This window comes from Dromiciops gliroides, chromosome 1, assembly GCF_019393635.1.
Source record: "Dromiciops gliroides isolate mDroGli1 chromosome 1, mDroGli1.pri, whole genome shotgun sequence".
In the NCBI taxonomy this organism is placed as follows: Eukaryota; Metazoa; Chordata; class Mammalia; order Microbiotheria; family Microbiotheriidae; genus Dromiciops; species Dromiciops gliroides.
Window position 1 is genome coordinate 579,540,126 of NC_057861.1, and position 25,668 is coordinate 579,565,793.

The 25,668-nt window shown below is 36.6% G+C and overlaps 1 protein-coding gene across 6 annotated transcripts in view; it reads left to right on the forward strand.

Annotated features, from left to right (window-relative positions):
- Nucleotides 1–25,668, forward strand: part of SMARCA2 (SWI/SNF related, matrix associated, actin dependent regulator of chromatin, subfamily a, member 2) — a 211,838-nt gene that overhangs the window by 167,990 nt on the left and 18,180 nt on the right. For 5 of the 6 annotated variants that reach the window (XM_043980573.1, XM_043980568.1, XM_043980560.1 and 2 more), the window contains one exon: nucleotides 17,011–17,228. In XM_043980573.1, the coding sequence (XP_043836508.1) occupies nucleotides 17,011–17,228 (218 nt within the window). Of the gene's footprint in view, nucleotides 1–13,824; nucleotides 13,843–15,212; nucleotides 15,309–17,010; nucleotides 17,229–25,668 lie in introns of those variants that run through there. The other variant, XM_043980578.1, reaches the window with a different exon arrangement.

A 25,668-nucleotide genomic window follows, 5' to 3' on the forward strand; every position in this document is an offset into this window, starting at 1 on the left:
CAGCCTAAAAATTCACACAGAAAGAAAAAGAAATGAGAAATGCCTATTGTTCAGCCTAGAACATGAGGTTGGATAGTTGGATAAATAGTTCATTGAGTTAGTCCATCAGTAAATATATATTGGACTAGTATGATAAATGGACAATAAGCTAGATACCAAATTGAATAAAATGAAAAGAGTGTATTGAATTGTATTTAGGAAATTGTCTAGTCCTTTCAAAAAGGCCAAACTACCCCTTTACATACACATATATCTCTTTTAACACCAATATTCTGGTGATTATATATAAAATATATATGCTGGATTTGGAGTCAGAAGACCTGTGTTCAAATCCTTATGCTGCCACTTACTGCTAGATAACCTCTAAGGTGCCTTTCAACTTTAAATCTATGATCCTTTAATCTGTATATTAAGATGAAGAGCTTAACATATGGATAGTCTGAGTATTATATGCTTACCTGTTATTTTTTTAATCAATGCGTTTTGTTTTTACATTAAATTTATTCTTTTTTCTTTTTCTTTTTTACATTTATTCTTTAATATATTCCTTCCTCCTCCCTTCCCCCTAGCAATTCATTCCTTGCAAAAAAAACCTTTAAAGAAAGAGGAGGAAAAAGCATTTCAGCAAAACCAAACTTATTATCTACCACATTTGTATATACAATGCTCCACCCTCCTGTTGTCTGACCTCTATAATGAAAAGAGGGAATCCACCTGTTTCTTTAATTCTTCTGTAGCTTTCCTTAACTTTTTGGTTTTTGTTTTGTTTGGGGGGGGGATACCTACCTTAGATAGTACAGTTACATATCACTCAGTTTTGGGGTTTTTTATGATGTTATTTTCATTTATAGTGTTGTGGTCACATATATTATATTGATTATGCTTCTTTTCTCTGTATCCATTCAGTTAAAGAAGGTATTTAAGTGCTTCCTTTGTGACAGGCACTATAAATGGGTTGGTGATGCAATAATAAAACTGTCCCTACTTGGAATGAGAATACATTCTAAAGGAGAAAACAACAAATACATAGAAATATCTCTGTATATGTGTGTATAGATACACACATACAACATAAATATCAATACAAATTCATGCAAAGTAGTTAGATACAAGGTCTTTTAGAAGTGAGGGCACTAGCAATTTGGGAATCTGGCGAGATTTCATGCAAAAGACAATGCCTGAGCTGCATCTGAAAACACAGGGACTCTGTAAGGTGGAGCTAAGGAGGAAGTGTGGGGCTGCTAGTGAATGGAACACCCATCCTGGAGTCAGGGGGACTTGTTTCCCTGAGTTCAAATCTGGCCTTAGATACTTACTAGCTGTGTGACTCTGGGCAAGTCATTTAAACCTATTTCCCTCAGTTTCCTCATCTGTAAAATGAGCTAGAAAAGTAAATGGCAAATCATTCTAGTATCTTTGCCAAGAAAATCCCAAATGGAATCACAAGAGTCTGATACACCTGAACAACTATGAGGAAGTACATTAGAGACATAGAGGGTGGAGGATGACAGTGAAGAGAGTTAGAGGAGAGTTGTGAGGAAGAGAGAGAAGGCTGGCTTGGCTGGATTGGAGAGTGTAAAAGAAAGAATAATATGCAGTGAGGCTGGAATAATATACTGGGGCCAGGTTGTATAGGGCTCTAAAAGCCAAACAGAGTTTATATTTTATTCAAGAAGCAATAGGAAGCCACTGGAATTACTTAAGTAGGAGAGTTACACAGTCACATCTGTGTTGAAGGAAAATTACTTTGGCAGCAGTGTGTAGAATGGACTAGAGTGGTCAGAGACTAGAAATGGAGAATAATTGGGAGCTTTTTGAAGAAGTCATGATGAGGGTTGAAAAAGGCTTAAACTAAGGTGGTAACTATTTGACTGTAAAGAAGCAGTCTGATGTGAGGGACATTGTGAATATAGTAACAGCAAGATTTGGCAATTGATTATTTATGCTGGGTGAGGGAGAATGAGAATTCAAGGATAATGATGAGATTATGAACCTGGGAGTGCCTTCTTTAGAAATACAGAATATTGGAAAAGAGCAGGGTTTAGGGGGCTAGCTAAGTTCATTTTTAGGTAATTCACATTTAGGATGTTTCTGGGATATTCTTTGTGAATTGTGCAATAGATAATTGTTGATCTGAAACTAAAGTTCAAAGGAGAGAATTAGGCAGGCTATATAATAGAGATTATGATTAAACCCATGGGATCACTGAAAGAGACAGACACAGAGTCAGACAGACAGACAGACAGACAGAGGGAGACAGACAGAGAAAGATGGACAAAGAAAGAAGGACTGAGGGAAAGAGAGTAAAGGGAAAGAAGAGCCATCAAGTGAGTAAGGACCTGGGATAGAACCTTGAGGAACATTCATAGTTAGAGGGTGTGAGAAAGAATGGCTGAGAGTACTTTCTGGAAAAGCCAGCATTATGTAAATCTTCCCTTGTTTCTCTAAAGTCTTCATATTCATTTTTTTCTTATGGTGTGGTAACATTCCATTAAATATCTATGCCACTATCTGGCTAGTCATTCCCCTTTTGGTAGGTACCTGTTTTATTTCCACTTTCTTCCTGCCACAGAAAAGGCTTTTGTAAATATTTTTGTGGATAAAAAGCTCTTTCTTTCTGTCTTTGACTTCCCTGGGTTCCATATTTGATAGTGGGTTTGCTGCACCAAAGTGTATGGTCATTTGAGTTACTTCTAAGCTTAATTCCAAATTGCTTTCAGAAAGACTGGACCAATATGCAACTTAACCTATATTGTATTAGTGTGCCTGTGTCCCCATCTTGTAATATTAAAAGAACTAAATGAAGCCTCCGCCATGGGGCTTAGTTCTTCCTACATAGCACAAATGGCTCTAGGTAAAACATTGAGATAAGGAGGCCCTGAGATGAGACAAGGCTCAGGTGGATGAAATGTCCATATTGATGAGATCATGGACAATGATAATAATAATATGGATAGGGATTAAGCCCATCATTTCATTATTATAGGGATCATTTAGATGAGGCAACTCGCTCTATCAGGGCAAGTTGACACCTCTACAATTCAGAGAGTTGTATAGAGTTAACACTAAGTGACAGGCAGGATCATGTAATTAGCATGCATATTAGTTAGTACTACTAGCTTTTATGTACAAAGTGATTTAAGATTGTCCAAACTCTACGTAGATTATCTTACTTGAATCAAGGTGTTATTAATCAATTCTGTATAAATCAAGACCGTGTAATGTTTTGCATAATCATACATGTATAACCCATATCTGATTGTTTGCAGCCTCAGGGAGGGAGGGAGGGAAAGAAGGATAAAAATTGGAACCCAAAGCTATAAATAAAAATGTTTGTTTGTTTTTTTTAATAAAATAAATCAAGACCGTGGATTTCTATTTTGGCCCACACAACAACCAGTATAGTGCTAATGTAGTAGTTGAACAAATTAATGAATATCCTTGAATGACTGAATCTCTCCAGTTAGATCATAGGAAGTTGTGAAATTTTCCCCAATTATTAAAGTAATATTAAATCTCTTCAATTTTAATAATAAGAATAATAATATAATGTGATAATGGTGCCTCTTGAAGGGAAAATAAAAGGCTATTACAGAGGAGAGTTTGTGAAATCAAAAAGTTAAGTTGTCAAAATTCCAAAAAGATTGGTTGACTGAAAAAATAAAATAAAAAATAATTTTAAAAAGATCAGTTCACTGTTGCAGACTTTGCTCTATGGCAACAATCTGTGGTCCACAAACTTGTTTTGTTTGTAAATTTTGATAACTTGTTTTTTTTTTAATTTTGATAACAACTTGTTTTGTTTTTTAAATTTTTATAACTTTTGTAATTCTATTAAAATTGATTTCCTTTATAAACCTATGTATTTCATTTTGTATTTAAAAACATTAGTTGGTAAAGGGGTGCATAGGCCTCATCAGACAGAATTATGTAAATTAGATTAAGAACATCTGCCCTATAAATTTATAAATATGTTTCCATTGGGATTTTTTAATTTTATGTTTATACTTTCTACCATTTTATCTTGTTATTACTTGAGTCTGATTATCCTGTCCACTTTATTTTTGTTCTTTATTCAGTTATGTTCCAAAACATTTATCCTATCCAAGTTTTCCATTCTTTATTCTTAAAGAGGCAAATAATTACCTGATAATACCTAGTTTGGAGGAAAAACTAAAAAACTCAAAGATTAGTATATTTTCTACATTTTTCTTTTTGAATTTTTCACTTACCTTGCTATGACAGCTTTTTGGTACAAGAATTTTTAAATTCAGAGACAGTGAGGTCCTCTGAGTAGACTTATTAAAAACTACTTTTCTTAAATTTTTAACCCATTCTTTTGTAAGGATTCTCCTTTTTAATTGGGACAGTAGCTTGCCCAAAATAACCAAATATGGCTCATTGGCTGTAAAATATTTTATCAAAAAAAAACAAAACCAGGCTTTATTCAAGTCATATGTGTATGTGTGTGTTTGTGAATGCATGTGCACATGCAAAAGTATTATCTAGAATAGAATTGTAATCCTCATTTTTCTCATGCCAAGGTAACCTTTGTTTTCTTTACTCAGTTTTTTTTCAGGACAGTGAGGGTTAAGTGACTTGCCCAGAGTCACACAGCTAGTAACTGTCAAGTGTCTGAGGCCAGATTTGAACTCAGGTCCTCCTGAATCCAGGACTGGTGCTTTATCCATTGTGCCACCTAGCTGCCCTCTTTACTTACTTTGGTCTAAATCTTCACCTCTTTTTATATACAAATTTTCCTGCCTTCACAGCATATAACCATTACTTCATATTATACCTACAAATTATATAAAAATATTTCTTCCAAGTCTTTTTGTCTTGTCTTTTCTGTCCAGCTCCAGGCCTTCACTCTTCCAGATTAGTTAGATGGAGGATAGAAGGAATGCTAGGTCTTGAATCAGGAAGATCTGAGTTCAAATCTGTCCTCAGACACTTACCAGCTGTTTGATCTTGGGCAAATCACTTAACCTCTATTTATCTATGTTTCCTCATCTGTAAAATGGAGATAATAATAGTATCTACCTTCTAGGGTCTTTGTAAGGATCAAAAGGGATAATATTTGTAAGGTGCTTAGCACAGTGCCTGGTATTTATTAGGCACTGTGTAAATGCTGTTTTGTTGTGTTGTTGTCATTATTATTATTCCCATGAAGGTGTCATGTGCATAATAACATACACACCCACACATTCACATACAGTCTCCTTCTAGGCTTCAGATCTTAGTCTTAAAAAACTATTCCCAGCTATAATTCTCCTGTGTTTAAAAATGCATGTAGGGGGCGGCTAGGTGGCGAAGTGGATAAAGCACCGGCCCTGGATTCAGGAGTACCTGAGTTCAAATCCGACCTCAGACACTTGACACTTACTAGCTGTGTGACCCTGGGCAAGTCACTTAACCCCCATTGCCCCGCAAAAAAAAAAAAAGCAAAAAAAAAAAATGCATGTAAATATAGAACTGGAAGACTGCAAAGGGTAAAGGTGAAATTAAAATCATGTTAATCACTCACTACTTTATAATCATTTACACACCAGGGCACTCACAGCTCTCCCACAGACACTGACTATTGTGTGATTTTTTAGGGTTGAAGGGTTCTCCTCAAATAGTATAAAAATACAGAAAATGATCATATCAGGGATAAGGACAGCTTCCTGTCAAAGCTCTGAGTAACCCTCTGCCTCACAGATGGGTCTTCTCTTCAGGGAATTACCTTTGTTTATAGTTTCCCTGCTTCCAAGGAGGAAGCCAAGCTCTTGACATTTTACCGTCTGCGGGAATCTGGGGAGATTGGAGAGCTTATCTTACTTTCCCCTCCCTGATCAAGGCACAGGGGCTAGTCTGAGATCTTAGAATAACTAGTCTCATATTTGCTAATAATATTAATGGGAGTCCTCAGGTGGAAAGCTGAGTCAGGATGATCTGAGTTCAAGTTCTGACTTAGAGGTCATATGACCCTGGACAGGTTACCTTAACTTTTCAGTCCCCAAGACAGTTTTCTCTGAGTCTATGTGACAGAATAGCTGTGTAAATCTAATCCCAGTGGTTAGTTTGATTGTTTTCATTTTTTAGTTTAAAGTTTATGCTTTCTTTTTTAAGTCCTATCATAGCAGCAAAATGATTACCTACTAGAAGGATAATGCTTAGAGAGTGTTTGACAATAGAATTTGAAGTTTGGAAATAGAAACACCACCCAAAATGTATTATGATTGAGTCTAGAAAGCAGAGTAGCAGATAGAACTCATCCAAACACTGAATATCAGTAGACATTTAATGATGGGGAGGCAGTATGGCTTAGTGGTTATTCTTGGCCTTAGAGTCAGGACGACATGAGTCAAAGTCCTACCTCCACACTTGCAATCTATGTGACTTTAGACAGGCACCTTAACCTTCAGGTTATCTCGGCTACTCTCTGAAGTTCCAAGTTGTTAACAGCAGCACCAGTGCATCAATAGAGGAATTTTCATCTCCAGTGCCTTCTCATACTTATGAAATCACAAGTCCAGATTCTCCCTTCTTCTCCCACATCCTGCCCCAAATAATAATAATGACCATTATTATATGCTCATCATTGTTTTAGCCATTCTAGGAGGGGTTACAAAAGAAGTATAAACCATGTTTCCTGCCAGTAAGAGGTTTGCAGTCAATCTGGGAAGACAAGACCCACAGATTAGAAAAAAAAAAACACACAAAAAAAAAACTTGGAGAATGGTAAAAGACACCTTGGGCAAGTCACTTATCCACCATGGGTATAAGTTTCCTCATTTGTAATAATGAAAGGGCTGGAATAGATAACCTCTGAGGTTCCTTCCAGGTCTGGATCTATGATCCCTAGAAAATAATCAAAGCACTGAAAGGTTCATTATGGATTATAAGTGCCAGAAAAGTTCAGATAAAGGGAAAGATCCAAATGGGCTAAAAGTAATTGGAGAAGGTTTTGTAGAGGATCTGGAACTTGAGCTGGGCTTTTAAGATAGATGGGATTTAGATATGGAAGAGGAAGTAGAAGGTATTTCAGGTGCAGGGACAGAGGTTAGAATATGTTTGTAGGTCTCTAAGGAGACTGGCCTGATTGTTAGTGGAGGATTCCCATTGAGGAGTAGTGGGAAATAAGGCTAACTAGAGTAAAGTGAACCACTGTTGTGTAAGAGGCTGAAAATAGTGTTTGAGAGAAATTAGTTATGGCCAGAACTCTTTGGAAAAACAAAGACACCTAAAAGTACAACTAGTAATATCTTTATTTTGCCGTTTTGAAGGCAGCAAAACATCATCATCATAGCTAAATATAACACTTTAAGGTTTGCAAAACACTTTACAAATGTATCTCACTTGATCCTCACCTTGGGAGATAGGTGTTCTTATTATCTGTCTTTTTGCAGATGAGGAAACTGAGGTAGGCAGCATTTAAGTGACTTGCCCAGGGTGATATAGATAGTATCTGAGTCTGAATTTGAATATAGGCCTTCTTGACTCCAAGTCTAGCATTCTATCCATGGTACCATCTCGGGCCATAAACATGTAAAATGAACAGCCAAGGGGCCCTAATGGTCTGTGTCTCCTGATTACTAGTCCAGAAATAAAATCATTTCCTTCAGATTTGGTAGCAGTCAGGTTTGGTCCCTTAAAGATTTTCTTCACTCATTTTATTTTTAGGGATAAGATGTCGCTTACCTTTTTGATTGTTGGACACATACAGACACACCAGGGTCCACCTTGTTTGCCGGCCTATTTTCCTCTTCCGAGTATCAAAGCTCCTTTTCTTTGCTCTGTCTCCGGGGAGCTAGGAAAATCTCTATAAGCTTCCTCAATCTTTATACAACCCCCAGCATGGATGACCAGAAAGTTAGGGAACCTTGGAGGACCAAAAGCCTCAGGAACATCCTAAGTCACATTTCCTGTTCTGTTTTGTTTGTACTTCAAAACTAGATAAGGAGCAATTTACCATTTCTGCATGATATCAAAATGGCCTACAGCCTGTTTGAAACTATCAGCTAATTCCTGTATTCAGTATACTGACACTAAAACGTGGTCATCATTTCAATTAAATGCCTAAACTTGGAATGGGTATTTTTTCAGGCTTTCATGTTGTTGTCCAGTTGTTTCAGTCATAGTCAACTCTTTGTGACCCTATTTGGGGTTTTCTTGCCAAATAAACTGGAGTGGTTTGACATTTCCTTCTCCAGCTCATTTAACAGATAAGGAAACTGAAGCACACAGGGTTAAGTGACTTGCCCAGAGTCACACAGCTAGTCACACATCCTCTGTCTGAGGCCAGATTTGAACTCAGAAAAATGAGTCTTCTTGGTTTCAAGCCCAGTGCTCTATCCACTGCACCACCTAGCTACCCCATTTTCAGATTTAGTATTATTGTTGTGATTGTTGGGGAGAGGGGAACCAGGGGGTAGGGAAGTGACAAATAGCATTCATACATTATTATGATACTCTGGAAGAAATAGGTGAACATTGAAAAATGCAAAAGGACTAGATATCTTATGTTATAAATACTATTTCCTTCTGGAAAAGGGAAATGTTACACTTAAATTTCCCAGATAACATTTTTAAAACTTAAGAGGATTTAAAGGATAAATATTTTATGCAGAATATATTGAGCATAATTTAATTTTTCCTTGATTACTCTGAATTATCATATTATGAAAATTAATTGTGACAATTTCCTATAACGCAATGGTATCTTCAAGGATGTATAGGGCTGTTTGTCTCTAGTTGGATGGCCTCATAATACTGTGCCTTCTGAATGTTCTCAGAATTCTTATGTCTGCTTTTTATAGTTTTTCTCTCTCCTCCCTCATTGATAGGTAAATATTTGTCACTGCTTCTACTCTCAATTTGCCTGTCTCTTAGTGGTTCTTCCTACTACCTCCATACTTACAGTCACTTCTAGATTGCTGTTTATAACCTACAGAGGCTGAGAAACTAGTTAATTAAGTTTGTTGGAATTACATATAAATCAAGAATAAAAAGGAGTTCTCTTTAGGCTCGCCTGAAGTTTTTATTGGTAAAGACTATAAATTTCAGTTTATAGAATTTATGCTATTCTGGCTGAGGAAGATTCTTATGTACATCCTGGTTTTCAACTGTGTTATTGATAGGTGAGGTTGCCAGATAAGTGAACTCTGGCTTCCATAGCATCTAGCATGGTGTTCCTTGTGCTCTCATATACTTATAGACTGAGTTGAGCCTGCTGCCCAAGAAAAATAGGAAGTTGAATGTGCCCAGGTAATCAGAAAATGGTACATGTAACTTTTTATTAAATTGGGTTTTGGTGGGGAGGAGGATGATGAGGGAGTCCTACTGATTTATACGTATTTAAATTTCTGAGGCTGCCAGAAGTATATCCTCAAACCAGTGTGTTGCTTGTGCCTGTGTGATTTTGGAAACTTCTCAAAATGTGCCAATTGTGGTTGAATCTGGTGAACAGTCAGGCTGTGATTATCCTTACAATGCCCATATTCTACTCCTTCCTCCCAACCAATATTTTTTTAAAACCTGAGAAAGTATTCCTAACATCAACACTCATCTTAGATGCAGATGGTTAGTTTCTTTGAAGTTTCATTATTAAGTGTTTTGACAAATGGAGAAAAAAACCCCACCAACACCTGGTTTCCTGGCATCTTACCCTGGCTCCAGTTTTCCTTTGAATTCCCTCTTTCTCCACCCATATTCATGTAACCATACACTGGAAATAACATTTTTGTATATTTTAGAAATTAATGTCAATTTTTATAAAATAATTTGAGATTTGGGGTCTCAAAATTCCGTGTAAGTACGGAATATATGAAAGTGTATTATCCCTTTAGTTATACTGAAATTTGAATCACATTTTCTTTATAAATAACATTGACTATAGGATGGGAAGTCAAGAAAATAGTTATTGAATTTAATGTACATTTATTAAATACTTATTGTGTGCAGAGCATTGTGCTAGATATTTGGTGAACTACACAGTGTAGATAAGAGAGCATCGGTATCTCTGTGTTCATTTGTGCTTACATTCACTACATTACAGGAAGAGGCTATGTGATGTACGAGGCAATAGATGATATATATACAGAAAAGAGTCAGAAAATGTCTCTTATGAGACTCCAGGCATGAAAGATGATATTGAGAAGTGATCAAGGAAAGCTTCCTGGAGGAGGTGGCACATTGCCCAATAATATTTATAATAGAGATAAAAGGGAAAATCTGTTATATGTTATACAACCTCTTTTTATTATAAAGCATGTATCTCCTATATATAAAAATAAATTAATTGCTCAGATCCAGTGGCTTTCTTTTCATGAAGACTATTTATATTAAGCATCCCCTAAATTTTTAATAAATTTGTTTGTATATTTTGTATATTGCTAATTTTCCCTTAAAATGGTGCTTAATGGAAAGGACTGAAGTCCTTAGTTAGGCAAGACTAAACCTGCTAGTCGTTAGACTGCTACCATAGTTCTGTGAGGAAAACTCGCCCCATATCACTTTGTTCTATGTATTGTGTGTCGATGTGGTGGGAACAGGCATGAGCATGCCATCCTGTTTTATGCTTTAATTTCAGGAATGTTGATTCTAGCCTTGCAAAGGAGCAAAGTTCTACACTAGGGAGAAAGCTATGAGAATAAAAGGTGTCCCAATTAGTCTCCATATTTCCATGTGATTAGTTTTTCATTGGAGGGCATAAGATGACCTCCTAGAGGATTGGGATTCCCCAAAACACACACACACCCCTACCCCCCAAAAAATGGCAAAACGCATTCTTCCAATGACACTATAGCACCTAAGAGCAACTTCTGTTGGGACTTTGCTTTAGCCACCGTGGAGATAGAGACACTGGGGTGGGAAGAATATCCCATTTCCTTCCTGAGAAATTCTCCTTGTTAGAAGTTTTTAGAAAGAGCTCTTTGGAAATATCTTACAATGACTCCACTGTGTGACGGCTGCCACTGCTTTGATCAATTGGACAGTAAAACTGAAGGTGTTTGGGGGAAGGGGCTTGGGTTGTGTATGATCCCTATTCTCTTCTCTCCCTTGTTGCTTTTTTATGGCAATGAATTGTGTGAGGTCCTGGGCTCATTGAGTTCAACTGAACAAATACCTATTAGGCAACTAATACGTGTGACATGCTGCCCTAGGTGCTGAGGCTGCAGAGTTGAAAACATAATAAAAACTAGCATGTGCATAGCACTTTAAGTTCAGAGTACATATATTATCTCATTTGATCCTCACAACAGTCTTGTAAAGTGGATACTAGTATGATTCTCATTTTACAGATTAGGAAACTGAGGCAGTGGTTAAGTGACTTGACTAGAGTTACACAGTGTCTGAGGTCAGATTTTAATTCAAGTCTTCCTTTTTGACTTCAGGTCCAATACATACCATACAGCTGACACGACCCCAGGGTTCAAAGGGTGTATAATCCAGTATGGGCCTCAGACATGTTCATAAATAACTAAAAATGGAAATGTATTAAGTGTAGAGAGGTAGGAGAGATGTAAAAGGAACACATGTCAATCAACAAACATTTATTAAGCACCTATTCTGCTTTTCAGTCATTTTAGTCATGTTCAGCTCTTCATGATCCCATTTGGGGTTTTCTTGGTAAAGATACTGGCAAAATTTGCCATCACCTTCACTTCGTTTTATAAGGTTAAGTGACTTGCCCAGGGTCGCACAGCTAGTAAGTGTCTGAAGCCAGAATTGAACTCATAAAGATGAGTCTTCCTGATTCTAAACCCAGTGCTCTATTCACTGAGCTACCCAGCTGTCCTTATTAAAGTACCCACCATGGGCCAAACACTGTGCTGAGTACTGGGGATACAAAAAATGGCAAAGGACAGTCCCTACCCTGAAGAAGTTTATAATCTAATAGGGAAGACAACATGCAAACAAACACAGGATAAATAGGAAATGATTAACAGAAAGAAGGCACTGAAATGAAGAGGGGATAGGGCAGGGCTTCCTGTAGAAGACAGGATTTTAGTTGAGACTTAAAGGAAGCTGAGGAGGTCAGTAGTCAGATTGGAAGAGGGAGAGCATTCCAGGTGTGGGGGCCAGAGAAAATGCTTATAGCCAAGAGGTGGAACGCCTTGTTTGGAGAACAAGCAAGGAGGGCTGGTTTGTTCTTTGATCAAAGATTCCTGGATGGGATGCAGCTAGGTGTCACAGTGGATAAAGCACCAGCCCTGGATTCAGGAGGACGTGAGTTCAAATCCAGCAAGTCACTTAACCGGCATTGCCCTGCCAAAAAAAATTTTAATTAAATTTAAATTAAAAAAAAAAAAAGATCCCCAGATGTATCGGTGAGTAAGGTGTAAGAACTGGAAAGGGGGTCGAGGTTATGAAGGATTTTGAATGCCCAAAAGAACATTTTGTATTTGATCCTGGAGGTGATAGGGAGCTATTGGAGTTTATTGAGTAGGGGAGTGATGTGGTTGAACCTGTGCTTTAGGAAGATCACTTTAGTGTCTGAATGCATGATTTATTGGAGAGGGGAGAAAATTAGCAGACAGGTCCATCAGCTGGCGATCTCGGTGGTCCAGGCATGAGGTGACAGGGTCTTCGCTAGAGTGCTGGCAAGTGTCAGGGGAGAGAAAGGGGCATATTAGAGAGATCTTGCAAAGGTGAAATCAATTGGTCTTGGCTACAGCCAAAACGGGGGTGAGGAGGGTTGAAAGATAGTGAGGAGGGGCAGCGAAGCGGAGCAGTGGATAAAGCACGGGTCCTGGATTCAGGAGGACGGGAGTTCAAATCGGGCTTCAGACACTTGACACTTACTAGCTGTGTGACCCTGGGCAAGTCACTTAACCCTCATTGCCCTGAGGGGAAAAAGAAAAAAAGAAAAGAAAGATAGTGAAGAATCCCAGATGACCCCTGGGGACTGGAAGGTTGGTTGATCCCCTACAGTGACAGGGAAGGTAGGGATCAGAGAGGATTTAGGAGGAAAGAGAATGAGTTCTCTTTCACACTTATTGAGTGTGAGACGTCTACTGGATATCCAGTTGGAGATGTCTGAAAGACAGTTGGAGATGTGAGATTGGGGGTCATCAGAGAGGCTGGGGCGGGACCACTGCAATAGGCAGCTGATGGATGTGTCCGCTAATTCTCTCCCCTCTCCAATCGAGACTCTTGGCTGGGGGGTCCTGCCCACCCAAACTCCCAGAGACAGAAAGAACAGGCATATCATGTCCTCTGTACTGATGTGTTGTGGGCATGATGTTCATATTAAAAGCCCTCCATGTAAAAATGAAAAAGATTCGCTGTGTTATTATACAAAGGGAGGCTTGCTTCGCCTCACAGAACCTGGTGCCATCAGGTACTTTTTATTGTGGTTTCGCTTTATTAAAATATCTCATCTGAACAGATCCTTTTTGATGATACTTTTCTTCCCTTTTGTCAGTGGAATTTGCTGCTGGCCCCTGCTAGCTAAGGCTGGCTCTGAGCCAGTTTGAGGTCCTATTAACATGTTCTTGCACAACCTATGCCATGAAAATGCCTTCTTTCCATAAAAAAGGTTGCCATCCAGTGGTGGAAAGAGCAATACCCACTTTTCGTTCAGGAGAATGCAAGTTGAAGTATACAGTTAACTATTTGAACTTGGCTGAAGTTAGTATCACCATCTGGGCTTTCGCTATGAAGCTCCAAGCTGAATGAGTACAGTGTGCCTTTAAGAAAAGAGATGCCTCACCAAACTTAGCTATAGTTGTAGATCTCTGTTTCACTAGGGAAGGAAAGTGTTAATTTCTTATTTGTACACTTTTTTTTCCCCCTGACTTCCTTCCTATTCACTTCATTAAGTCTAGAGGCAGTTCAGCATGGGAGACGTCTGTATGTTGAATTAGGGCTCTCGCACTGTTGCGCCAGACGTCACCAGTCGGAAACTGGGGGTTTGCTTCTGTGATTTATTTCATTATTGTGCTGGTTAAAGGTTTGGAAGGGAATTCTTTTTTTGTGTGGTACTTTAGCTGTGTATAGCAATTTTTTTTTTGTTTTTTTTCTTTTTGTTTTTTTCTTTTTTAGTTTTGATTTTTTTTTTACCCCTTTAGCACAGTTGAACCAGTTTAATAAATCAACTTTAAAAAAAAACAACGACAGTTGATAACCTCCAACTGATCATTTGGCTTACATGCAGAAGTGATCTTGCTGAACTTTTTAAGTGAAAAAAGCATTAGGGTATATTTAAGAAATTTATTTCCCCTAGGAAAAGACCATTAGGAGTCAGTGAACATTAAGCCCTGCAGTGTGAATGTTTGGGGGCTTTGGGGAGGAGGGAAGATGTCTTGTGGTTCTCTGCATTCCTGCATACAACCTTAATATAAGTGGAGGAGTGGTCAGTACTTTAAGTGTAATTCCATGTAATTCTGAATCCTAAATTTAAAATTAATATGCACGGCTTAGTATGTACCTTAAAGACTTTCAATAATCTGTTGGCAGTTTAATTTATTTTCACTTATCAGCTACTCAGATTTACAGACTCAAAATAGCAAACACCTTAAGCTTAGATTTTGCTCCTTTGTCTCAAAAACTGAGGAGTAAAAAAAAAGAAAACCCTTTTTAGGACCTCCCCCCTTTCCCGTACATCTCACTTAACGGGAGGGGGGGGGGAGAAAGATAATTTTTTTACAGGATGAAAATGAAAGTGAAGTGTAACAATTAAGTATTTTTTTGAAAGAAAAAAAATCGGTAGTAAATAATTGGGTTTTAATAAATATGCATTGCTTTTTCTTAAGTGCATTAAAATGAAAATATATTCCTTTTGTCCTTTTATTCTATTTTAAAAATCATTTTAAATGCTTCAAGTCCTATGCATCCTATTCAGAAAACAAAACAGTTATATACAATAGGTAAAACAGGTTTTAAAACACAAAAATTACATACCTTGTTTTTATGTTTTAAATAAAATTGGATATGAAATTGTTTCACGTTGATATAATTAGTAAAATGCTAGCAGTAATCAGAAACCACCTGAGCTAATAGCCATCTAATTCTGCTGCCTGGAATATTAAGGGGAAAATATGATAAGTAGTTGTCAATATTAAAGCAGGCTGGAGGAAGGAGGCTTCGGGCCTTGTAGTGGGGAGAATGAAACAGCAGATTTGAGTATCCACAATCCTTTCAGTATTAAATTTTCAGTAAAATAAAATTACTTGTATATGAAAACATAGCCTTTCCCCAGCTCTCTTTTTTTTCCTGATCAGCTGATGAAGAGACTAGCAGCTCGCTGCTTTGCTGGCTTGTTAATTTTATCCCCACTAACTGTGATTTCCGATAGCCGGCCTGCTGATAGTGGTAAGGTAAATATCTTTTTTCATTGCCGTCTTGAAGATTCAGTAGAACTACATCCCAGGCATGTGTAGGTGTGTGACACATCAAAAGCCGGTGTTCTCCGTCCGGATTTCTGTGTACAACTGGGTGCTTATGGAGAGCAAATAACATTAACTGTTGACAGCCTTGCATGCTGTATTTATTATTAGCATTTTCAGCTTCCAAGATTTGCGGACCAGTTTCTTTTTCTTCATCTTCGCTAGCTGCAATGTGTATTACTGTATAGTGGATGTCCTGTTTTAGCCAAATGAATATTAATGAAATTATGTGCAGATTTTTTTTTCTTCCTTTTTCCTCCTAACTCATCAGATCTCGAGGCTCCTTCATAGTGGTTTATCTGAGCACTGTGGAAGCGTGATGGAAATTGTCTTTTGATTATTAAGGCCTAGTCTCAGACTGTCCCTCAGGATTCTGTGTTCATGTTTGTTCTATGGATTTGCACATCGGAGGATGCATAGGAAACAGATTTTGAAACCCCCCTGGCATTTTTAACATGCCAGGTTGCTTTGTGCTTTGCATCAGGTTTTCTTCACAAAACCTTTTTTTTTTTCAATAGACATTGTACATAAGTGAAAGAAATGATGTCTGAGCTGTAATCACTCTTTATATTGATTGTTATCCTCACATGATCATAAATATTAGCCATGTTTGGTGCTGTGGAGAAATGAAGGTAATTGCCTTATGATTAGAGCTCTTTCAGTTTCGAGAAAGGATTGATTAACATTTGCATACTCAAGGCAATATTGAGAGGCAGGAGGAACAAATAACAACATCAGTTATGTTTCGAGAAAGCATTAATCTTGAAATCTGATTTAAAGATTTATTTAATTGTTTTCCTTGTGTGGTCAAATTTTCTATTTTTTGCATGTTTTATTTTTCTTTTCTTTTCTTTCTAATTTTTTAAGTTTTGTAATTTACCCCAAAGAAAGTTTAACTTCTGTGTTTGTCACATGGATCTTTTAGCCATTTGTGAACAGGTTTCTTTTATACCTGGTTGTTTTTTTATAGCTATTTTATTATCTCTCTGCATTAGAGCTGCTGGCTGTGTTTAAGGCAAACGTTTGCAGGTAATTTGGAGAAAGTGTTTTTTGTTTGTGGCAGTGTGTGTGCTTTAAGTGCATTTGTAAGGAAATGTGGCTTTGTAATTCATCCTGGTCTTGTTTATGGCACAGAAATTAGAAAATTTAGACAAGATTTTGATTTTTTTTTTCTGGATCAAGAATAAATTAATAGAAAAACAAAAAGAAAGAAAGATTGAATTTTGTGTTTAATTGCTTGAAGATACAGTCACAGGTAATTTTCCGCCTGCTCGTAATAATGGGACACCAAGTTCTCCTTCTTACTTTTATTTGGATTAATTTCATTTGGATTCAGTTGTATTTAAATAGATAATGTTTAAAGAGTTGTGGTTTTTTTTTTTTTCCTTCATAAAACTTACTCATATTTCCTATTAGAGCTATGTAGGCCTTTAGGTTATTTTGATGAAGCCAAAGTAGGTTTGAGATAATATGTTTATCCAATATGGTGGTAATGTTTTACTTACGTCCAATGATTACTGTTAACTTTTAGTTTTCTTTAGTGTTTAAATTTTATTCCTTCTGACCATTCAAATTTCATTTTTTTTTTAATCACGCTGATCTCCACCCCCCTTTTTACATCTATGGATAATAGGCAATTGAAGACGGTAATTTGGAAGAAATGGAAGAGGAAGTGCGGCTTAAGAAACGAAAAAGACGAAGAAATGTGGAGAAGGAGCCTGGGAAGGAAGATGTGGAAAAAGCTAAAAAGAGAAGAGGCCGACCTCCAGCAGAGAAATTGTCACCAAACCCCCCAAAACTGACAAAGCAGATGAATGCCATTATTGACACTGTAATAAACTACAAGGATAGGTGAGATTTTGTTACTTTACTTTCATTGATTTTTTAAATTTTTAATTATCCACTATTATCTAAATAATATTCAATTGAATACTTGACTTTTACAATTTTGTTTGTTGTATGTGTCATGCCACATTTCAGTTTCTAAAATTTCTAATGTATAGAATTTCGTCATAATTTTTAAGATTTTGGAGGGATATTTAGGAAGAAAATGTTTTGATCTGGATATAGAGTCGGGACCTGAGTTTGAATTAGTTTTATTATCAATGGAATCCTTAAAATGTCACTTTACCACTTTAAGCCTCAGTTTTCTCATTTCTAAAATGTAGGGGCAGAATCAATCAATCAGTCAATATTTATTAAGCACTTACTATCTGTCAGGCACTGTGCTAAACATTGGGGATACAAAAAGAAGCAAAAGACAGTTCCTGTCCTAAAGGACTAGATAAGCTATAAAGTCCCTTCCATCTCTCCTTTGGATCCTAGAATTTTCATTCTCAAATTAAGGTTTAATTTGGAGGAGAGCTCACATACAGATGCAGTCACAAAGTTTTCTCACATGAGCATACTCTTCTAAATTAAACAGAAGCTCTACAAAAAAACCAATCTAAAGGTATTAGGTGAACTATAGAGAAAGAATATCCTTAAATGGCTGAACTTGTAAATAATAATTTTCTACCTATTCCAGCCTTTCTCTTTTACTTTCATTTTAGAATATTTTGCCAAGATATATTCTGCTCTGCCCTCTTATCTTCTGTGAAGTTATCTATATGAGGTGTTCAAAAAGTTTTAATGCAGTCTTGAGCTTTAGTAGCTTAAAATTGGGACACCCTATATTTCCTTCCTACATGTGTCATATTAATTTTACCTTAGGAATCCTCTGGGAAGTCCTTACTCTCTTTATTTAAGCCCACCTTATAATTTCGAGATTTAATCATGCTTGTCAAACATTCTTCTCAGACTGTTTTGTTAAACAATAGACAATGAGTTCCTAAACCAACAAAACATCTTTTGAGTTCTGTCTGGTTTCTGGAGAGATAAAGTAGAACTGCATTGAGTTGGTTGGTTGTTATTTGTCTTTTGTTAATCATGTAACTGATGTTCAACAGAAACAGGCTGTAGTCTTTCACTTTAAAGAATTATCAGAATTAAAAACTTACTAAAATGCAATGCCACCACCATTTTACAAAGTTATTCTAACCAGTGTGGTTAGAAAATTTTTATATTTGCCACTTTGATTGCATTGCACAGACATGAAAAGTTTAATTAAGCAGACATTTTTGTTTTCTTATTGTAGCTATGCTGACTGCTAAAATAGGGGTAGGAGAGTCAAAAACCCTATAGTGATACCCAGTTCTTTCTGGCTGAGATACCGTCTGATCCCAATAGGCTGATTCAGTGTCTACTCTGGTCACATTTTCAAAAAGATCGATGGCCATAATTTAAAACAAAAACTTTTAAAATTGGTTGTGTCACTACATTTAGGAACATTATTGATTATGTGTTACTCATTACTATTATTAGTTTTGCTTTTCTAAAATGCCTTCCACTTGAAGACAGTGATGTCCTTAGAGACTCAGATGTGGACATAGTATTTATCAAGGTAACTGTGTGCAGTCCTGGAAAGAGCATCGGTTATTTGGAGTTCAAGGACCAGAGTTCAGTTCCTGTCTTGGCTGCTTGCTACTTGTGTAACCTTGAGCAGCTCACTTAACCTCCATTGGCTTCATTTTCTTCATCTATCAGTTGAGGGATTTTTGAGTAGATGATCTCTAAAAACCTTTTGAAGTCTAGTTGTGCATACTTGAGTATGTATTGTGAAGATAAGAAGGGAGGAGAGTACATTGTGCTGGAGAACAGAGTTTATTAGCCGAATATGTACACTTCTTTGGAAATGGCCATCAGACATTAAACAGAACTATCATTGGTGAGGATGACAATGAGGATGATGGATTGATTAATGGTGATGATGACGACAATAATTATTTCCCAGAATGTCTCCCTCTGCTTTTCCCCTTCCTATGTTTCTTTTTGCAGGAGTGGGGAATAGTTATTTCTTTGACATTCTGGTTTATGTGACTTACTTGTTTATGTTAATTTCATGCTGAATCTAGAACAGATTTAATACTGAAAGACTGAGAATCATTCTTAAAGAAAAAAGGGAGTCGAGGTTGTGACCATTAAACTTATAAAATTGTACCTAGGTATAGACTTCTACAATCTTCTGAAAGAATCAGAAAAGGAACTCTGTAAGATCCAGCTACCACATAGAAGTAATTTCACACTGTAATGATGCCCTGGATCCACATGAATCTGTTTAATGTGGTCATTTCCTCTTTCACTCCCATAGTTTAGGAACCTAGCTAGCCAAGTACACGAATATTGAAGCCAACCACTTTGAGAAATGTGCCAATACAAAGGTATTAGGTGTATTGTAAGGAAAAGAAAAAAATCCCAAATTACTGAGCATGTGAATAGTGTATTTTTCTACCTGTTCCTCTTTTCTATTCTACTTTTATTTTAAAATCCCCTACTAAAATCTATTCTACTCTTCCATATTTTCATGAAACTTTTGTGGAATGTGTATCTATATTTCCCCCTATATGTGTCATGTTTAGTTTGCCTTAGGAATCCTCTGGGAAGGGACTTACTCTATTTATATTTTGCATTTCACTTTACCAAGTTGGTACCCAAGTAGGAGGTACTCAAATTAGGAGGGCTTTAATTAGATAGAATGTCAGCAGATCCTATTTTTTAGGGTTGATCTTAGACAAAATATTCTGAGAAATGTGGTTGTCATGGAGTTGAAGGTTTTGTACCATTAGAGACTCACTAACATAGTGACTCTCCCTACCTATGTGTCTGATAATGCTTGTAATCACTCCCACTACTTTAAATGTTATGATTCTTGATGATCATTTAGCTTTACTGTGTATTAAATGAGACCATTAGGAGCTTCCACATATCTTTAACCTATATATGAGGAATTAAATACTCTTCATGTTTCAGGAGCACTTTTTATCATCTTGTACTGATATCTAAATTATTATAATTTGAATTTGTTTTGTAAGGAAATATGCACCTGATTCTTGTTAGAGAATATTTTTTGTTTGACTCAGTTTTTCTTTAAAAAAAAAACTCTAAAAATATTAGAAAAGTGCCAGATATTATTTAGTGAAGTCACTAGAAGTGAAAATAATTGGCACTCTGCTCCTGCCAGTGGTGGTTCTGTAGCCTGAACATCCTGAGGTTGGCCTTTTTCAAAGACAGACCTACTATACCTTGCCCTTTTTAGGGTACTTGAACACTTTTTAGGAACTCAATTTTGTTTTATTTTCAGTTCCAAATTCTCTCCCTTCCTTACCCATTGAGAAGACAAGAAAAACAAAGTCCACTACAACTATGTAGAGATATATAAAAGGAATTTCCATATTAGCCATCATCGCAAAAAAACAGAGGGAAAAATGAGAAAAGAGAAGAAAATACCCTTCAATCAGCAGTCTGAGCCCAGAGCCCATCAGCTCTATATCTGGAGGCAAATACCATATTCCATCACAAGTCCTTTGAAGCTGTGGCAGGTCATTATGCTGATCAAAGTTACTAAGTCTTTCAAAGTTAATTATCTGTCTAATATTTCTGTTACTATATTAATTGTTCTGCTGGTTATGTTCACTGCACTTTACATCAGGTCATATAAGTCTTCCCAGGTTTCTCTGAAACTATCCCCCTGCATCATTTTTTCTAGCACCATATTGTTTCGTTACATCCAAATACCAACACTTGCAGAGCCATTCTACAATTGACAAGCATTCCCTCAGTTTCCAATTCTTTACCACCACAAAAAAAGTGGCTGGTAACATTTTTATACATAAAGGACCTTTTTCTCTTTCTTTGATCTCTTTAGGGTATAAACCTAGAAGCAATATTGCTGGGTTAAAGAGTAACCTCATACACTTTTCATTTCAGAGAGGGAGGAAATTGTTATGCTCAGGGCACAGGTTTCTTTTTTTTTTTTTCCCAAAAAAATTAAACATGAGTTTTGGTTTTATTAGAAGGCTTTTAAAGTCTTTCTGTGTTTAGTCAGATTTTAAATATTTACCTAAAGCTTTATTTCCTAGTTTTGGATCCTAGAACTCTGAACCCACTCTTGTTTATATAGGGCTACAGAGACCAGAAGAATTTTCTAGAAAGGAAGGGGACATCAGAAGATTTGGAGTCGCCATCATAAAGAGAAAAAAAGTAGAAATATCCCAACAATTGAGAAATTGCTTATAAATACTTGTTTTAAGGGAAGGAAGGAATCATGTAAAATCTTTATATTGAGCTGAAATTCCCCTTTAACTCTGACCTATTTGTCTTAATTCTGCTTTCTGTTAGAAAATCTGTCTACTCCTTTCCCTTGACAGACATTCAAATATGAAATTTGTCTTTTTTTAAATGACAGTTATGCACTGCCTAGCCCGCAAACCTTTATTTCTAATTGATTCACCCCAAGTTCTTCACCATTCCTCATGTGACAAGATTTCTGGATCTTTCACTGTCCTGCTCTTCACCTACCCTGAATGTGTGTCAGTATCCCTCTCAAAACAACCCTCAGAATAAAGCACCCTATTTTGAATATAGTTTGACTATCATAGACTGTTAACTCCCTTGATCTAGAAAGATAAATAACATTGTTAATAGCAAACTATTTTAGCTTTTTTAGTATCACTGACATAGTATTTTGTTGTTGTTCAATTGTTGTTCAGTCATGTCTGACTTCGTGACCCCATTTGGGGTTTTCTTGGCAAAGATACTGGAGTGGTTTGCCATCTCCCTCTCCAGTTCATTTTACAGATGAGGAACTGAGGAAGAAAAACATGACTAAGGGAATTGCCCAGGGTCACACAGCTAGTTAAGTGTCTGAGGCCAGATTTGGACTCAAAGACATGAGTCTTTTGATTCCAAACCCAGCACTCTATCTACTGTGAACTAAAACTCTCAGGACTTTTGCACGCATGCTTCTTTCAAGCCTGCTCTTCTGCACTATATACATTCACAGTTGATTTACAAAACAAAAACAAAAACCTAACCCATCTTCATCACTCCCCAATGCTTCAGAATCTTCTGAAGATGTGAGATCAGTGGTGTCAAACTCGAATCGAAATGAGGGACTACTACTAATCTGTAGCTAAGGATCCCTGCAGGTCCCATTTTGCATTAGTTTTAAAAGGCAACATTATCCGTGTTTTATTGTATCTTTATTTATTTTGTTCACTATTTCCCCATTCCATTTTAATCTGATTCCAGCATACTTGGGAGTGTTGCCCTTTCCTCTGTGCTTGATACGCTAAACTCTCCCTAGACCAGTTAATTCCTCTACTTAATTCTGGATCCCATCTCCTTCCATCTTTTCCCCTCAACCACTTCTTCCCTTTCTCTCATTTATATCTTCTCCTTGTTCATTCTCTGTTTCTCTGTCACTTATAACCATGCCCAGATCTCTCTCTTCTTTGAAGTACCTTCACTTACCTGGTCCTTCTCATGTTTCCATACTAAATCTTTATTCTCTTTCCTAGTAAAACTTTAATAGGGCCTCACATCTCCACCTCTTCAGCTCCCACTCTTTTCAGTCCACCATAGGCTGGTTTCAAGCTCCAACACTTAACTGAAACTTTTGCTATCTCAAAGCATTTCTAGATTCACCAGCCTTTTCCCCTCCTTTGGCTTAAGCTTTATGCAGATTTTGGCACTGCTGGGTACCCCTTCCCCCTGGATACTCTTTCTTCCCTTAACTTTTCTTGCACACCCATTTCTTCTTCTTCTTCTTCTTCTTCTTCTTCTTCTTCTTCTTCTTCTTCTTCTTCTTTCTTCTTCTTTCTTCTTTCTTCTTTCTTTCTTTCTTCTTTCTTCTTTCTTTCTTTCTTCTTTCTTTCTTCTTCCTTCTTCTTCCTTCTTCTTTTTTTGGTGAGGCAATTGGGGTTAAGTGATTTGCCCAGGGTCACACAGATAGTAAGTGTCAAGTGTCTGAGGCCGGATTTGAACTCAGGTCCTCCTGAATCCAGGGCTGGTGCTCTATCCACCGCCCATTTCTTCTTAAGCTGCTTTGATGGGCATCATTCTGCTGCTGTGTACTAAATATGGTCAATCATGGGTCTGCCAGAGGCCTCATAAGTATTTCAATAGAATTGGTTTCTTTTGTAATCTTATGTATTTTATTTTATGCATTTAAAGATATGATTCTTAGAAGGAGTCCATAGTCTTTACCATATTGCTAAAGAAAAGGTTTAAAATTTCTGTTCTGTGCATACTCCCTGAAGGTCTATAGCCAAATCACAGTTATGATTTTATTTTAAAAATTAGTAGTTCATTCCATGTAAAAAGTCCACCACCACCCTTTTTCCCCTCATTAAATTCACATGTAATCACTTATAGAGTATCTCACCTATTTTGAGCTATATTCCCCATTAAAGCCTCCAAACTTATTTTTTTTAATCTATTTTGTGTGCAGTATGTTTGCTTAGTCCTACTATCATTGTGTCCAAGATGACATAGTCACTTTATCACAATGTCCCCATCATTTCCATATCACTATTCCTTGTTCATCAGAATTAAGGTCTTAACTAGGGACCCTTTTAAATGAAATATATCCTCTTTTCACATTCCACTGTTGCTTTACTGTGGAAAGTTATCATTGTGTGCAGTTTGCAAATTTATGACAAGGAATACAGAACTACAGGAAACCAACTCCCAAAGGCCCTGAATGTTTGTGAAGTAGTTTGTAAATTTTATATCTCTACTTTGTTGTTATTAATTGGTAAAGTTTTCACATGACATCAAGTGTAAGTAAACTCTTCTGAGCTTATTGATGTCTTTGCAGCCTAAATCTCTCAAGTATCCCTTTAAATGCGTGTATTTAATTTGCTAATTGTCCAGTAAGCACTAAATTTTCTGAGCACAGGAGGCTCCTTGAAGAGTGAATTTAGGACTAAGACTGAGAAGAACAATCTATTTTCACAGGAGTTTTAACCATTTTAAATTACATCTTGAAACATACTCCTAGAGCTCTCCATTATTGGTTCATATGACTACTTTCTCCTAGGTGCTTGAATGTTAGGACACTGCGTGATAAAGAATATGAAATGTAGGAGCCACAAATACTTTCAAACCAAATTTATTTTCTTTTTTCTATCTTTGTCTCTATTTTAGTGGCAAAAATTCCTAAGTTCCTTATACTTTTATAATGGATATCTGAATTCTAGCTTTATATTATTAAAGTTATACTGATGTTGTTGGCATTTAATTTCCCTTCAGGACCATCCAGCATTTTCTAGATCTATTATTTAGTTAAATTCTTTGCCAGGTACTTAGTGTCATCCTTAAAAGAATCTAAAATTCTCTATACATCTGTATCTTGGCCAAGCAGTCCAGAGTGACCACGTGAAAGTGACAGTATGGCTAAAGAATATACATATACTTTTTTTTAAAATATGGTTTTATATTTGTTGCTACTCGCACATATATTTGTGTGTGTATTGTGTGTATTTGTGTGTATGAGAGAGAGAGAGAGAGAGAGAGAGAGAGAGAGAGAGAGAATGAGAATGTTACTAGTAGACAAACTCTATGAGCTAGAAATCCAACTGTATAGTTCAGACAATAACTATTCTTTAACATCTTGGCTTTTCTTGCGTGAATAAGAGGTAGAGAAATTCTATTTTGAGATTATGAATTTCATTTAGCAGGTTCTATAATGTTATAAGCTTGAGGCAATCAGCACAATGACAACCAAACACAGGACCATCTGGAGAACTTTACCAATTGTAGGGAATTAAGGTGATTTTTTAAAATTGTAATTTTTCAATTAACATTTATTTTCTCTCCTTCAATCCTCCCCACCATGTAAAAGAAAAAAGGAAACACTCATAAAAATTATTCTTCGTTAAGCAAAAGAAATTCTCATATTGTCCACATCCAAAAATATATACCTCATAAAACATTTTAAATCCATCCCTTTTTTGTTGGGGTGGGAAGATCACTCTTCAATGGTCTTCCAAACATAGTTGCTCATGCATCAATCAGTTATTAAGCCTTTCAAAGTTATTTGTCTTTGCATTGTTGTTGTACAGATGGTTCTCATGGTTCTACTCACCCTACTCATCAGTTCATAGGAATCTTCCCAGATTTCTATGAAACCATTCTTTTAATCATTTCTTATGGCCCAATAGCATTCCACTCCATTCTTATGCCATAATTTATTCATTTGCTTAAAATCTATGTGGAATCCACACAGGACATCTTCCATGACAGTGGCAGGCACCTTTGGTAAACTTGTATCTGTTTTATACCTTTGCTTGATGTTAATAATCAAAACAAATTACCTCTCTTGTAAAGTCTCATATGATTTTGACATACACATGTTGGGGGAGAGACATTGTCAGCCCCTTAATCTACAGAATTGGCATCTTTTAACAGG